Source organism: Thunnus albacares, chromosome 10 (genome assembly GCF_914725855.1).
Source record: "Thunnus albacares chromosome 10, fThuAlb1.1, whole genome shotgun sequence".
Taxonomy (NCBI): domain Eukaryota; kingdom Metazoa; phylum Chordata; class Actinopteri; order Scombriformes; family Scombridae; genus Thunnus; species Thunnus albacares.
This window is the reverse complement of record NC_058115.1, coordinates 21,377,549-21,391,288: the sequence shown is the minus strand read 5'-3', so window position 1 is coordinate 21,391,288 and position 13,740 is coordinate 21,377,549. Positions and strand designations below refer to the sequence as shown.

General features: G+C 39.0%; 1 protein-coding gene across 4 annotated transcripts in view; it reads right to left on the bottom strand.

Moving 5' to 3' along the window:
- The window catches only part of zdhhc9 (zinc finger DHHC-type palmitoyltransferase 9), a 34,976-nt gene that overhangs the window by 16,664 nt on the left and 4,572 nt on the right, over positions 1-13,740 (bottom strand). For all 4 annotated transcript variants that reach the window (XM_044363146.1, XM_044363142.1, XM_044363143.1 and 1 more), the window contains one exon: positions 3,392-3,552. In XM_044363146.1, coding sequence (XP_044219081.1) covers positions 3,392-3,476 — 85 coding nt within the window. In that variant the 5' untranslated portion in view covers positions 3,477-3,552. The remainder of the gene's footprint in view (positions 1-3,391; positions 3,553-13,740) is intronic.

The window sequence follows — 13,740 nt, the reverse complement described above, 5'->3', positions numbered from 1 at the left end:
AAAGAAAATTAATCAGCAACTATTTTGATAATCGATGAATCGTTAATTTTTTAAGCCAAAGATTTGATGGTTACAGGTACTTAAGTGTGACGATTTGCTGCTTTTCTGGGTCTTACATGATAGTAAATTGAATATGTTCAGATTTTGTTTATTGGACAAAACATGACATTTAATGTTCTGGATATTGTGGTGGACATTTTTCACATTGTCTGATGTTTTATAAATCAAACAAATAATCTATTAATCAAGAAAGTAATCGCCAGATTAATTGAGAATGAAAATTATTGTTAGTTGCAGCCTTAGAAATGTTTACAAAAAGATGCACATTAGGTAAACTTTTTCTCTGACGTAATGTTGCAGCCATAACAGATGGGATCTTGGATTTAAATGTTTCACTAATTTTAAGTGTGATATGGCTTCACCAAAGCACCAAAACTATAACATACAAAAAGGGGGGGGGACGCAATTGGTGGAGGTGGAGTGGGGGACAGAGGAAGACGGGTGCCTGCTGACCTCTGCAGGGCGGGATCTTTTACATTGGACTCAATGTATTTCATTTTTTTTCATGCTAATCTGTGATTGGCCATGACATGTAAAATGACGCTCCAAGGGAGGACGTCCTCCCTTACCGATCAACAACCAGAATGTAATATTGACATCGAGTTGGTCCAATGATAGTTTCCAGATTTCATTTTCAATTCTCTCCACTGTAAGGCAGAGTAGCAGCAGTGGATAGCTCCTTGTGTTAGCCAACGCAACAGTTAGCTTGTTGAAACAGCCAGAAGGACTCTTTATACATCCATGGAAGGACTGTTAAGGACTGTTGTTAAGCTAACGGGAGAAATTATCTGGACTGGGCAGCGCAGCAGCAGCAGGATGCTGCTGGGGAGGCTGGAGAGAGAAGCAACCGGAGAAACAACCAGGAGAGTTAGCTTGTTTGTCATTGTTGCTAATGATATCAGACTGGTTAACCAGCAGCCACAAAGTTCTGTTAACTAACAAACAAGATGACCAACAGCTACAAATGGACGTTATGACATGAATACTTCATCTCCATGAAAGAAAGAAGACGTCAGATAACGTGAGTCAGATACAGCTTCTCTCTCTCTCTGTCTCTTTGGTTGCTAATTTCATCTCTGCTAGTTAAATGTCTCTGTGTGGCTGCTGTGTGAATTTATCTCCTTAACAAGAATGCAGCAGATCATATAATGTGTTGTGGGTAAGATTAGCTTGCTTGTTGAAGTTAGAGTGAGCTGTCTGGACTCACTCATTCATTCGTTTTTAATTGAGTGGTTGTTCAGTCACCTGTTGATGTTGTGTGATTAGTGTGCAGGAGGTCTGGCTGCTTGCTTCTTACAGTTTCTTTAGTTCGTTTTTAAGCTGAGCTGTATATTGAGTAATAAGCTTAAATTAGCAAGAATAACAAGTGTTAACTAGTGGTGCAACTGATTGTAGCTGATCCGTATGGATCGCCCCCCACAGTTCGGCAGGCATATGAACTGCGGATCAATTGCAAAATTTAATGTCTCATTTAAGACAAAGTAAACAAACTGCTGTAAGTACAAGTCATGGACAGACAGCATGTCGCTAACAGGGATTTTGAAGAGCAACGATATAACCAGCATCTAGCGGGTCCGATGTGACATTTGAGTTATGTTTACCTGCTGTTTAATGTGCTGCAGCTGAGCAGCTTATTAGCATCTAGCTGCTAACTGACGTTAGCGGTGAATGTTTGTTATCATCAAGTTTTGATGATGTGGACAGAGGCTGTTTCATTCACTGTTTAAAAGAGGAAGGTTTCATGCCTCATATTGCAATAACTGAGCATTAAATATTTTATATATTTTATTTTATTTTATTTAAACATTGGACATCTTAAATGTTGTTTTCATTTAAGACCATGGGCAAAAGTTCCTTGCTGTTTCTGGCTGTAAGTGTGTTACAGAATAAATGGAAAATAAAGTTTTATTTGTCTCCCCCCACTTTTTTTTCCACTGATCCTAATAATGATCTGATCCGTGACTCAAATCCGTGATACGATCCGAACCGTGAGTTTTGTGTTCATGTTAACACCCCTAGTGTTAACATGTCAGCGTTGTAGACTAGACCTATATTTTTGTATATCATACATATAGATAAGGGTGTGTAATGTGTTTGATACATGCATTAATACTTTCTGATGTGAACCTACACTTTTAGATGTGTAAATGTTTTTAGTGTTCAATCTTTCTTGTATTCAGCACTGATCTGAACCTGTATCACATTATAAGCTTTGTGCTACTTTATATATTTCTGTATACTAAGAAAATATATAGGAAACACATGTAAATCATGTGATATCTTGTCTGTTTTTGATGAGAACATAAATTTATTGTCACAATAGAACAGTACTATAAATTTGAATTTCACTTTGTTGGTAAAATGACACATTTGATCCACTCCACAGCTAAAATGAGCACTTCTTTGTTTAGAGACATTATGTATATGCTAAATGTCTTTAAAGAAGCAGCCTTCTCACCACTCAGGGGTTTTTGTTTTTGAAAGCAAATTGTTTTATTGGCATGTAAAATTGCCCCCCACCCCTCGGATTTCATCAGGTGGGGGACAATGATATAGTTTGATTTCATCAGGTGATATAGTTTGATGTGGTTTGTTGTAAGATTCTATGTTGGTTTTCCTCCTGCCCTCCCCAATTTTTTGAGTCACCAGCCGCCACTGATATGTCTGATATGTCTTGTCAAACAGAGTGGGAACATGCAGGGAAAACTAGTTAAGGGGAACACATTTTCTCAATCAGCTTCTCACTCTGAGTGATGGGATCCTACATGAACATTTTCTGCTTTCCAAGAACTTACAACACTGTAAAATGCTCCCTTTATAAAATATTCTTTATTACATTTAGAAAGAGTACAATGCCTCTAGTTCAAATGGGCTCTCATTCACAGTGTTGTGAGTCCTCCAGAAGCAGAAAGTATCTACAATTTTTTCGACTCAGCACCCAGACATAAAAAGACGTGTGTGCAAAATTAGAACAGTTTTGGTTATTTCTGTTTGCTTTTTTCCTCTGTGCTCTTCTCACTGGTTCGAGGTGGGCGGGGCTCAGTGGGAAAAAGGTGACAAGTAACCAGGTGCAATTATTTGAATCACCGAATCTCAGTGGGTTGTTTGGTCGCGTCTGATAGTCACACCCACACAGTCCTAAATAATACCTAAAGATGATTTCTTAACTTTGATGTTTCCTATTAAGTCATGAATATTTAATGTTATAGAGAAAGATTTAAAGTGGAATATTGTGGAGGCGACAGTAAGGGGGCGAGACAGTAAAATAAAACAGAAAATAAAGACAAATATCTGTAAAATTTTATGCTGTGAATCACTGCTGTGAACTCACCAATCTCCATCTCGATGAATGTAGCTTCCTCTGGGAGGGCCCGCGGAAGCACCCCCGGGTCACTGAAGCTGGTCCTCAGCAACATGGCAATGACGAAGAGGAAGAGCACAACTGCGAAAACTGGGATGGCAGGAGACAGATGGACAGCCAGGTACGGACATCTGTGAGAGGACAAAAGGATTATGAATGAAAAACGATGACCCTTCATTTAATGATGCTCATTCCACCTTGAACATTGTACACAATAAAACTGCAAGTGGACTATTATTGTGTCCTGATATTTTATGATTTCTTCAATAAAGAAATACTTTTTTTTTTTGCTTCACATCTACAAACTATGATTGCAGAAATGAAACCTTTACAGAAATTTGAGAGCGCTCTCACAAAAAAAAAAGTCAGTACAGAGGAGAAATGACATGATAACACCATACATATCCTGAACTGGTGTCCTGAGCATAAGGTCGTGAACCGTTAGAGCTGCTCTTTCTCTGGACAGGGTTAAAGTCATGGCTGTGAATAAACAACATGATGCCAGACTCCCCTCACCTTCTGGAAGAATGGAGAAACATTAGCATAACTCTTGTTTGCCAGGCTGTTGAGATTACAGCCAGCAGGGCTCCTCCAAAAAAGTCTGCTGCTCAGAGCGACAACAGATGTGAGCTGCAGTGCAAAGTGCTGCGACAGAACAGAGCAGCAGCAGCAGCAGCAGCAGCAGCAGCAGCAGCAGCAGCAGCAAAAGCTTCTGTATGCAGTTATTAATAGTTAAACTACACATCTCCCTCCCATGTGACTGGGATCAAATATCCATAATGCAACACTAATGTTGCACTACAGGATTTCAAGGTACTGTCCCACAGCCTAACTAACTTTTATACTGTATGTCATGTATGAAACCTGCCCACACAGCTGGCATACAGTAAGGTTATAAGGAAATATCAATCACTGAAATTTTGTGTGGACTGAAACATTGAAGTACCATGTATCAGTTATTTACATATTGCGCTTGTGGTTGAAAATAGATTATATTTTACATAATTAATATGAGTTGAACTGATATAGATCGTTAAAACCTACAATAGGTGATTTCTTGGCTGCTTGGGGGAAGCAGAAATAAGTTGTCCCCTTTTAAGTTGATACAGCAAATGTGTCTGCAAACAGTTGCTTATTTACACATCCAGCAGTTACGAAGCAACATTATCGTTCATTTGGAGTCGTGTTTTGTCCACCTGGTGAATGTAAGTCCAATATTCACAGCTAAATGTTCCTCTATGTTCACTAGCTAGTTGCTAATTGTGTCTGTTTGCTGTTTGGTGCTGGGCAAGTAGTATATTTTCAGAGCTTTTTCCCAGAAAAAAGCTGCCCGCTGTGGTTGAAAACAACACTATGAAAACGGTGAGGGTGAACCAAAACAGTAAAGTATTTAAAGGCCAGACGGTTAAACAATGAACTGAAACTCACTGTACAGCCATGGTGATGATCCTCCGTAGGCTTAACTATGAGCGAAGCCTCTCACATTACACAATGACATTTTGTTATTTAGTGAATTATATACACTTAAAAGAGTAAAAGCAGTGTTTGCTGCCCTCTCTGGTTGTTTCAGGCCTGTTTCACAGCTAGGTGTGCTTGGGTGTGATCATTTGTGTGTTTTGTTGCACCTGTATCAACATCCAAAAGTTATGTCACAGAGTCATGTTACAGAGTACAGCTCTTTATTATCGCAGCAAGGCGAGACGTTATCCTACTGCAGTTCAGCGAAAACAAGATGTTCAAGGGGCGTGTTTAGTTACTCTTACAGTCATGTCTCAAGTATAAATCCAATAAATTGGTGGTTCCATCTTCTCAAATGTGAGAATTTGCAGCTTCCACTTGTCTTAAAATTAGATTAATTTCAATATCTGTGGGTTTTGACATCAGATATCACAAAGAAGACATTACACCTCCTCTCTGGGTCTTAATGATATATGGAGATTGATCCATCCCACAGATGGAAACAATACATTTTATCAGCAGCAAATAGAGCTTACCCATCAATAGATTTCTTTTTAATGTCTACGTCTTTACTTCCAGCCACTTCTCACTGTTCAATCGGTAATATTTTGATTTCCGATCATGCAATTGTTACACCGGAAATGTTACAATTCCAGGAGATACATAGAGCATGATTTAATTAATCTCCATCACGTTGGACTCTGGGAAATTTCTAATGAACATTTTTCACCCTTTCCTGCCATTTTACTGACCAAATGATCAGTTGAAACATCCAGAAAATGATGAAAAGATTAGAAAAATAATCATTGGTTGCAGCCCTACACATTAAGCTCTTGAAAGACATTTTTCAATACACAGTTACAAGGTGCATTTGTGTGGAATATAATATCCCATATGGACACCAGCCACTTATCTGTATCATATATCAGCCAGAACACTGCATATACTGTTACATAAATGAGTATGACATATAAATTATTTTGAGTTGCCGACAGCAAGATGATATTTTCATTACTATGTGACTGCTTCTGCTTGAGTTGGGATTTGTTTGATCAGATTAGCACTTTACCCTTATTGCTATTGTTTTCTTACAAATAAAATGTGCCGGTATACTGAGCCAACACAACAAATAATGTATCTCTGTCCCAATACTTCTGGACTGCACTGTTCATCCCATTCATCATAATTAGAGCAGAAGCAATTAACAGAAAAACTCATCAGCAACTATTTTGATGAATGATTAATCACTCAAGTATAATCAAGCAAAAGTTTAAAATATTTGCTGGTTCCAGCTTCTAAAAAGTGAGAATTTGCCACTTTTTGACTGAAAGGAGTGTATAAAGCAGAGTAGTCCTCTGCACAACATGGAAGAGAACAAAGTCCGCCTGTTTAGACACACTATGCTGATTAACCAGGTATGTCAGCATACCTGCGCACTGACAACAACACACAACACCTGCTGGACTGGCCTGAGCAGTTTTCCTGCAGTGCCTTTTTTCACACTGATGGAAACAAGGAGCAGAGATCAAATCAATGGAAATTTCCACTGTAGCAGGCCTGTGAAGTATGTTTGGTCCATTTGTTAGCGCAGAGACAGCAGAGAGCAGCCAGTGGATTCAGACTGAGGCGAGCCGGCCTGTCGATGAAGTGTAATTCCCGTAATGATGACTGGTAGGTATTCGAGACACGCTCTATCATCGCTTCCCATCAAGGCTGCAAGTCCTTCCTGGATGTGACCATTTCCTTTGCTGTTGAGGAGCAGGGTGGTGCTGGCAGAGTGACGCTGTGTGTTCATCAGTCACCACAGAGGCGGCAGAAAACCTCAACTTAATCAGGCGCTCTGTCCACGAGGGGAAAATTTTCATCAGCGACGCCATCAATCAGATCGCCAAACGACACTCACATGCCACTTACACACTCCCTCTCCTCCTCACTCAATCTTATGCTGCTCTCTTTGTGTCTCATGACTGGTCGCAGTGGTGGAAAGTAACTAAGTACATTTAGTGAAGTACTGTACAAGTAAAGCACATATCCAAGGTACATTTACTTGAGTACTTGGGTTTATGACTGTTGGCCAGACAAAACAAGTGATTTGAAGTTTTTATGCTGGCACTTTTTCAGTATTTTCTGACATTTTATAGACCAAACGATCAATCAATGAATCAAGAAAATGATCATAAGATTAATTGATTAATTAAGAATATACTAAATACCTATAATAAGCATATAAAGTATGATGCTTTGTGTAAATGTAACCGCCCAACAGTATATACAAATAGACAGAATTAGCTCCACCGCAGCCTTCTACAACTTTAAAATTCAGCTTAGGAGTCAATACTGAATCAATAATAATAATAATCCAATAAATTATATATAATACATTATGATACAGTATTAACAACACTGACAGAGGCCATTTTTCCTATATAGTAAGTAATTTCAAAATCTAATTCCATTTTGCTGATAAATATAGTGGTATTGATACCCTTAGTCAGAATATGAGTATTTCTTCCACCACTGACTCGTCGGAGTTGAGGCTATGGGTGGACATCCAGACATCCAATCTGGATCAAATCTTGCTGATTGGATTTTTTCAGTATTTTTGCTATTTTATCTCTACAATTACAGGTCATATTGGTTACTAATTGGCCCACAGTGAGTCTACATCATATCTAAGGTATGATAAGAATGATAAGTTCACTGTAACCTTGTGAAGACCATAAATTCAAAACCACACAACAAAAATATGTTGCTTATTCAACTTAACTCTACATCCAACTTGAAATATTATTATTGTTTAATTGTATTATTGTTGAACAAAAGGGAGCCCCATTAGCTGAACATCCTGCAATTAGCTGGTCATTAAGGACAGTAGTTAAATTAAACAAATAAAAGAATTACACAGTAATTATATAAGAGATAAGCTAGCCTTTGCTTATTATGCATGCACAGTGTGAAGTTCACTTTGGTGTGTGTGAGGTTTAGGGGTGGGCGGGCATGAGATGTACTAGGGTGTGTCTTCTACAGACTTTGATCCACAGGATTTCCCTTCTTAACATAAGATGACACAAGCTCACAGATGAGAAGCTTCTAAAGTCGGGATATCGTCGAATTAAAATCAACTTGTGCGCAATAAAAGCCACTGAACCGAGGATTAATACATCTCTTGGTATTGTGCCATGGTGACTCATGACAGTTTACCTTTGTTAAACATTTGAAGCTGAACCTTTATTAATACTTAACCGTTGTAAGCTGTTAACAGGCTTGCATGAATCATACTACAAATGAATTATGCACTTGCTGTTGTCATACAAACATCTGTAGACTGTGACTCAGCCTGTTTCTAGGGCACTGCTGAAAATAAAGGCTCACAAGCTCTACTTACCCTCTCCTATCATTCCACATACAGACACAAAAGCACTCCATTACCGAATTCGGTAAATACTCTGATTAGGAGGGTTTCATACTTCACTGGAGTCAAAATCTGAGACGTTTGCTCTTTTCTACAGATGTAATCAACTTAGATCTAGCCCCAGTCTGTGCCTCTATTGTACCATTAGAGTCACAGAAGAACCATGTATCCCTTTTCAGAAAAATATATAACTAGAAATACTGCCTCATGGTTGTATGTCTCTGCCAACTAGTCAAGTTGAATTTTGCATCCATGTCAGTCCAGACTCATAATATTTGTAGTGAAGACTTTGAAGGAATTTAATAAAAGGTATTAAGTGTATTTTCCTTGTATATGTTCACATGTTTGGCCAATAAAGCTGATTCTGATAGAACACAAAGTTATAGCCATGACAGTAGACAAAGCTTCAGATATGCAGATGTTGCTGCAAAGAAGCTACAAATACTAAAACATGGATGTTTCACACACATCCTCAACCTGCCAGTACCGAAGATTCACAGTTTCAAGGTGGGCACCCAAGATTAGTGTCACCAATTCAGTATCTGACCAAATCTGAAATATGGTCACAATCTCCCCTTCTGTTCCTGAGTTATGGCGTTGAATAACGGCCAGAAAAGTGTTTTGGCAGAACATCTTTGGGATATAAAATGTCATCACTTCATCATTTTATCCTATTAGACATTTCTATGAAACTTTGTCATAATAAGTGTATGAATTTTTGAGTTATGGTCAAAAATGTGTTTTGTGAAGTCACAGTGACCTTTGACCTTTGACCACCAAAATCTGATCAGTTGACCCTTCAGTCCAAGTGGACGTTTGTCCCAAATTTGAAGAAATTCCCTCAAGGCGTTCCTGAGATATGACGTTCACAAGAATGGGATGGACAGACGGAAAACCCCGAAAACAAAACGGGTTATTCAACAACATTTACGACTGTTATGAAGATATTTCCAGAATCATTTAAGACTCTTCTAACTATGTGTATGAAAAAATAGTAAAGATTTTTAACCCGTTTCTCAAATTGTGACTATATTCTCTAATCCAGGGAGCCAAAACTGACAAATGTCTTTGCTCTTTTTGTTAAACACGAGCAAAATGAAAATATAAAATATTGGAAAGTACCATCAATAAATACAAATATAAATGCTGATAATCTTTTGAATTTTGGTTCACATTGGACAAATTGAGAAAGAGCATTCATGATTTCCAGCTACTAACTTTGTTTGGATTAGGAAAAAAAAGGCACAACTTGGGATAAACAGAATATTTTTCATCCAGATGGTTTGAAGAGTCTTGTCAAGTATTTTGGAAACACCTTCAGAACAGCAGTAAATGTCCTTAAATGACTTTCTGGGTTTTTCAAAGATCACCGGGTATTCAGGGTTTTTTTTTTTTTGCTTAGCTGTGTGACTGAAATGTAATGCTAATGCATGAGAGGCACAAACTGAGGGAAGCTTTAAACTCTTTGAAATCCTAATCCAATGTACGGGTACATTTGAAAGAGGTTACACCAAGGGTACAATCTGCTGTCCGGTTTAAATCAGTCTTCCTCGTTATGCAACATTTAAATACCATATGAGAGAGATGAAACATGAGAGCCAGGGTCATGGACCTTTTTCTAGCATTAAAGCTCGGATTACAGATGTTGCGTCATAGAATATTCAATAAGTGAAATGAAGAATAATGATAAACCTGATGATTTAATTTCAGCCACATGAAAAACAACTAGTGAAATACATCTCCCCTAGGAGAGGAATGACATGAAGCATCTATCACAAACTAAACAAACGAAGACAAAGTGAGGAAACATATAAGTTTCCCTCCCTGTATGGCACAATATGTAGGCAAAAAAATATCACTTCATCCTCCACATAAAACTACCACTCTCCTTCTGCCAGGGAAGCTTTCAGAGAACAAAGCCTGTGGATCACTGTTACTGTAAATGGAGCACGCACTCTGAATAGGGCATAAATCATGTTATTGCTCATTTAGCCGGGGCCAGCACCCGCTTTCTGATTGGCTAACAGGGAGGCAGGGTGGGGTTAGATGCTCCAGGGTCGGTTACAAGATCTCCTCTCGACTGCAGCTGCTCTGCAGGCTCAGCCCTGCACTTCTCCTCCTCCATCATCAGACCTTCACATTAGCTCAAGCTGACTGAAAGACGGCTGGACAACCAGACACAAAGAGCCTCCACTTTGCAACATACGAATGTACAAAGAGCACAAAAAACACACACAGGCAAAGACACAGGAGCAGTTCCATTATATGCACATATGCCTGTCTGGCCTCGTAGCTCAGCGTCCTGCGGTGGACAGACAGATGACACACTGTCCTTGTGTTCCAGTTACTTGTTCTTTCATCCAAGCTCCATAGGTGGCTGCGCACACTCACATATGCATGCATGCACACACACCCCACTCACATATGCACAAACAGGAACCAAACCAGAGAACATCCAACTGTTAGAAACACCTTTGGGGATCTATATATTGTAATATATCAACCAGGGATTCTCAAAGCACCTCTATACATCAATCTCAGTTTCAAAGAATATGATGCCCAGTGTGATACATATGCAAATCTGATTTTGAAAAAGGAGGATTGGATACTAGATGGGCACAAAACCAACAGTGTAAGGACATAAAGTCCTAAAATTGATTCAGCCCAGCAAGGAAAAAACAGGCTGGGTGCACCTACTCAGTGAGTAATTTGTTTAGTCGTTCCAAATGGGTCTTTCCATTTGTGTATTCGGCCGCTCGTTTCCGCAATTTAGCACAAATTAAAGCACAGAGAGGACTCCCTGCACGGGGTGCCGATGGCTGGTGATAAAAATGAGATGTCTGCTCGGCTGGTGTTGGATTGGAGCCAGCCCACGCCAGGACACTGCCTTCTCTGTTCTCCCGTCCTCGCCGCGCTGCAGCTCACAGCTTAATCTCAAGCCCACATGTAAGGAATGAACCTCCAAAACAAGGATGACAAAATGACAGCAAAACGCACAAAAAGCTTTTCTGCTTGAAATCAGATTATACAGATGCAATTTCATGCATATTTTGTGTATTCAGTAGACTGTAATTTAGCATTTTATCAATGCCAAACCTCTTACAAATGCAGTTTTTGCTCAATTATGGCTATTGTATCGTGTTTTTGGAATAGTGAACATATAGCTAAAGCAAAAATGAATAGTCAATTGATCGATTAGTTGATCAACAGAAGATTAATTGGCAACTATTTTGATAATCGATCCATTTTTCAGCAACAACAAAAAAACATTCCCTGCTTCTTCCAGCTTCTCAAATGAGACGATTTGCTGCTTTTCTTCGTCATATATGATGAGAAACTGAATATCTTTGGGTTTTAGGGACAAAACAAGTAATTTGAATGCATCTCTGGGAAATTGTAACCACTTCTCAGAAAAAAACATTTAAATCGATTGATTGAAAATAATCTGCAGATGAATGAATAATGAAAATATTTGCAGCCCTGATACAAAGTGATGATAATGATGCTTCTATTAAACTTAGTTGCCAATTGTCGGTTTGTCCATGTATTAAACCTCAGGGCTTTTTTTGCAGATGCTTGTTACTCCGTCAGAGGTTTTAAATCAGATATGTATCAACATGCTGTGTAATGGCGAGTTTGAAAATGACCCCCATGTTGTCTGGGGCCAATCTCAACGTTAATAACCACCCGCCCCACCAGAGATAATTATGTTCCGCTGTAATATGAAGATAGCATGCTAACGACCCTCCAGCCATTAGTCACCGCAAAGCCTCCTCCAGGCTGTGTGGATGCTGAGCGGTATCGTCTCTCTGCACTCTGAGCCGGACAACAGCTCCTTCTGTCTGGACTCAAGAGGAAAGCAGGAGGCCATTTAAGTGCAGAGCAGATAGAGACGGGGAAGGGAAGGGCCTGGCGCTATGTGAGAGCAGCTACTTCTCTCCTCTGCTATGCTCCAAATCCATTTGGCCAGTAGCTGCGTTCACGCCCACAGTCAGAGGGGTTACTGTGTTACAGTGCAGGATTTTGTGCTAAATCATCGTGCCTGATCTGTCAGGTAAAAACTGGCAAGAAAAGAGAGAAGAAAAAGGGAAATAAAGGCCAACAGCAGGTGCAAATCTAAATGAGAAGCAGCACTGCTTTATGAGCACCGTTCACAGTCATGTTCTTCATTTTAAAAACAAACCCCTCTGCACAGCCTGACTGACAGGATTTAGGTTCACACGCTGCACCTGAGGAGGCCGGCGGTGTTTGCAGGCTAATGAGTCCATCGGGTTGTGCGAGTTGAGACAGAACTGCTGAGGCAACAAAAAAAAAGCAGCTTTCCTTTTCTTGAATCAGAGGCAAAGCTGGACAGTGATGGTTATTAAATATTAAACACGTCAGCATGTGGTCAGTCAGAAACCCTTCCTCTGTCAGTGACTGACATCAGAGCAAGAAAATATGTATCTGCTGGGTGTTTGGAGGCTTATCAGTACAGATATATGTTGTTTGTTACACATGAGGGCCATACAGGAAGGTAACAGGTCATTACAGCGTGACTGGACAAGGAAACACTAGTCCCAACAATCACAGTAAATACATTTCAGAAGCTTATAAACACTCCAGAAATGGCTGAGATGAGTCTACGAGTTGACACAATGAGTCGATTAATCGTTTGTCACAAAATGAATCAGCAGCTACTGTGATTACAGCTGCAATGTTTAAATTGATTAATCGATTAGTTGTTTTGAGTCATTTTAAAGAAAAAAATACTAAACTGCTCATGTTCCAGCTCCTTAAATGTGATTATTTTCTGGTTTCTTTAGTCCTTTATGATAGTAAATATCTTTGGGACTGTTGGTCGGGACAAAATAAGTCATTTGAGGTTGTACCTTGGGCTTTGTGGAACAGTGATTGACATTTTTCAACATTTTCTAACATTTTACAGACCAAGCAACTAAATCAGTTAAGTTAAGAGTCATTTTTTATGAAAGAAAAGTCCAAATTCTCTGATTCCAGTTTCTCAAATGTGAATGTTTTCTGGTTTCTCATCTTTTATGACAGTAAACTGAATATGTTGTGAACAAATCAAAACATATGTGGACACATCAACTTGGGCTTTGGGAAACACTGATCGACATTTTTCACCATTTTCTGATATTTATGGACCAAACATTTAAGCGATTAATCAAGAAAATAATCAAATAGATAATGAAATTTATCATTAGTTGCAGCCCTTATAGATACCAACACTTGCTGGCTCCTCCTTCTCCATTGTGATGATTGTGATGCTTCATCATATATGATGGTAAACTGAATATCTGATATCTGAATAGATCACTTTGGTCTTGGGGGAATCATATTGGGCGTTTTTTTTTTTTTTACTACTTTCTAACATTCAACAGACAAAACGATAGCTCATTAATTGAGGAAACAACAGACAACTTCATTAATCATAACGACAATTGTT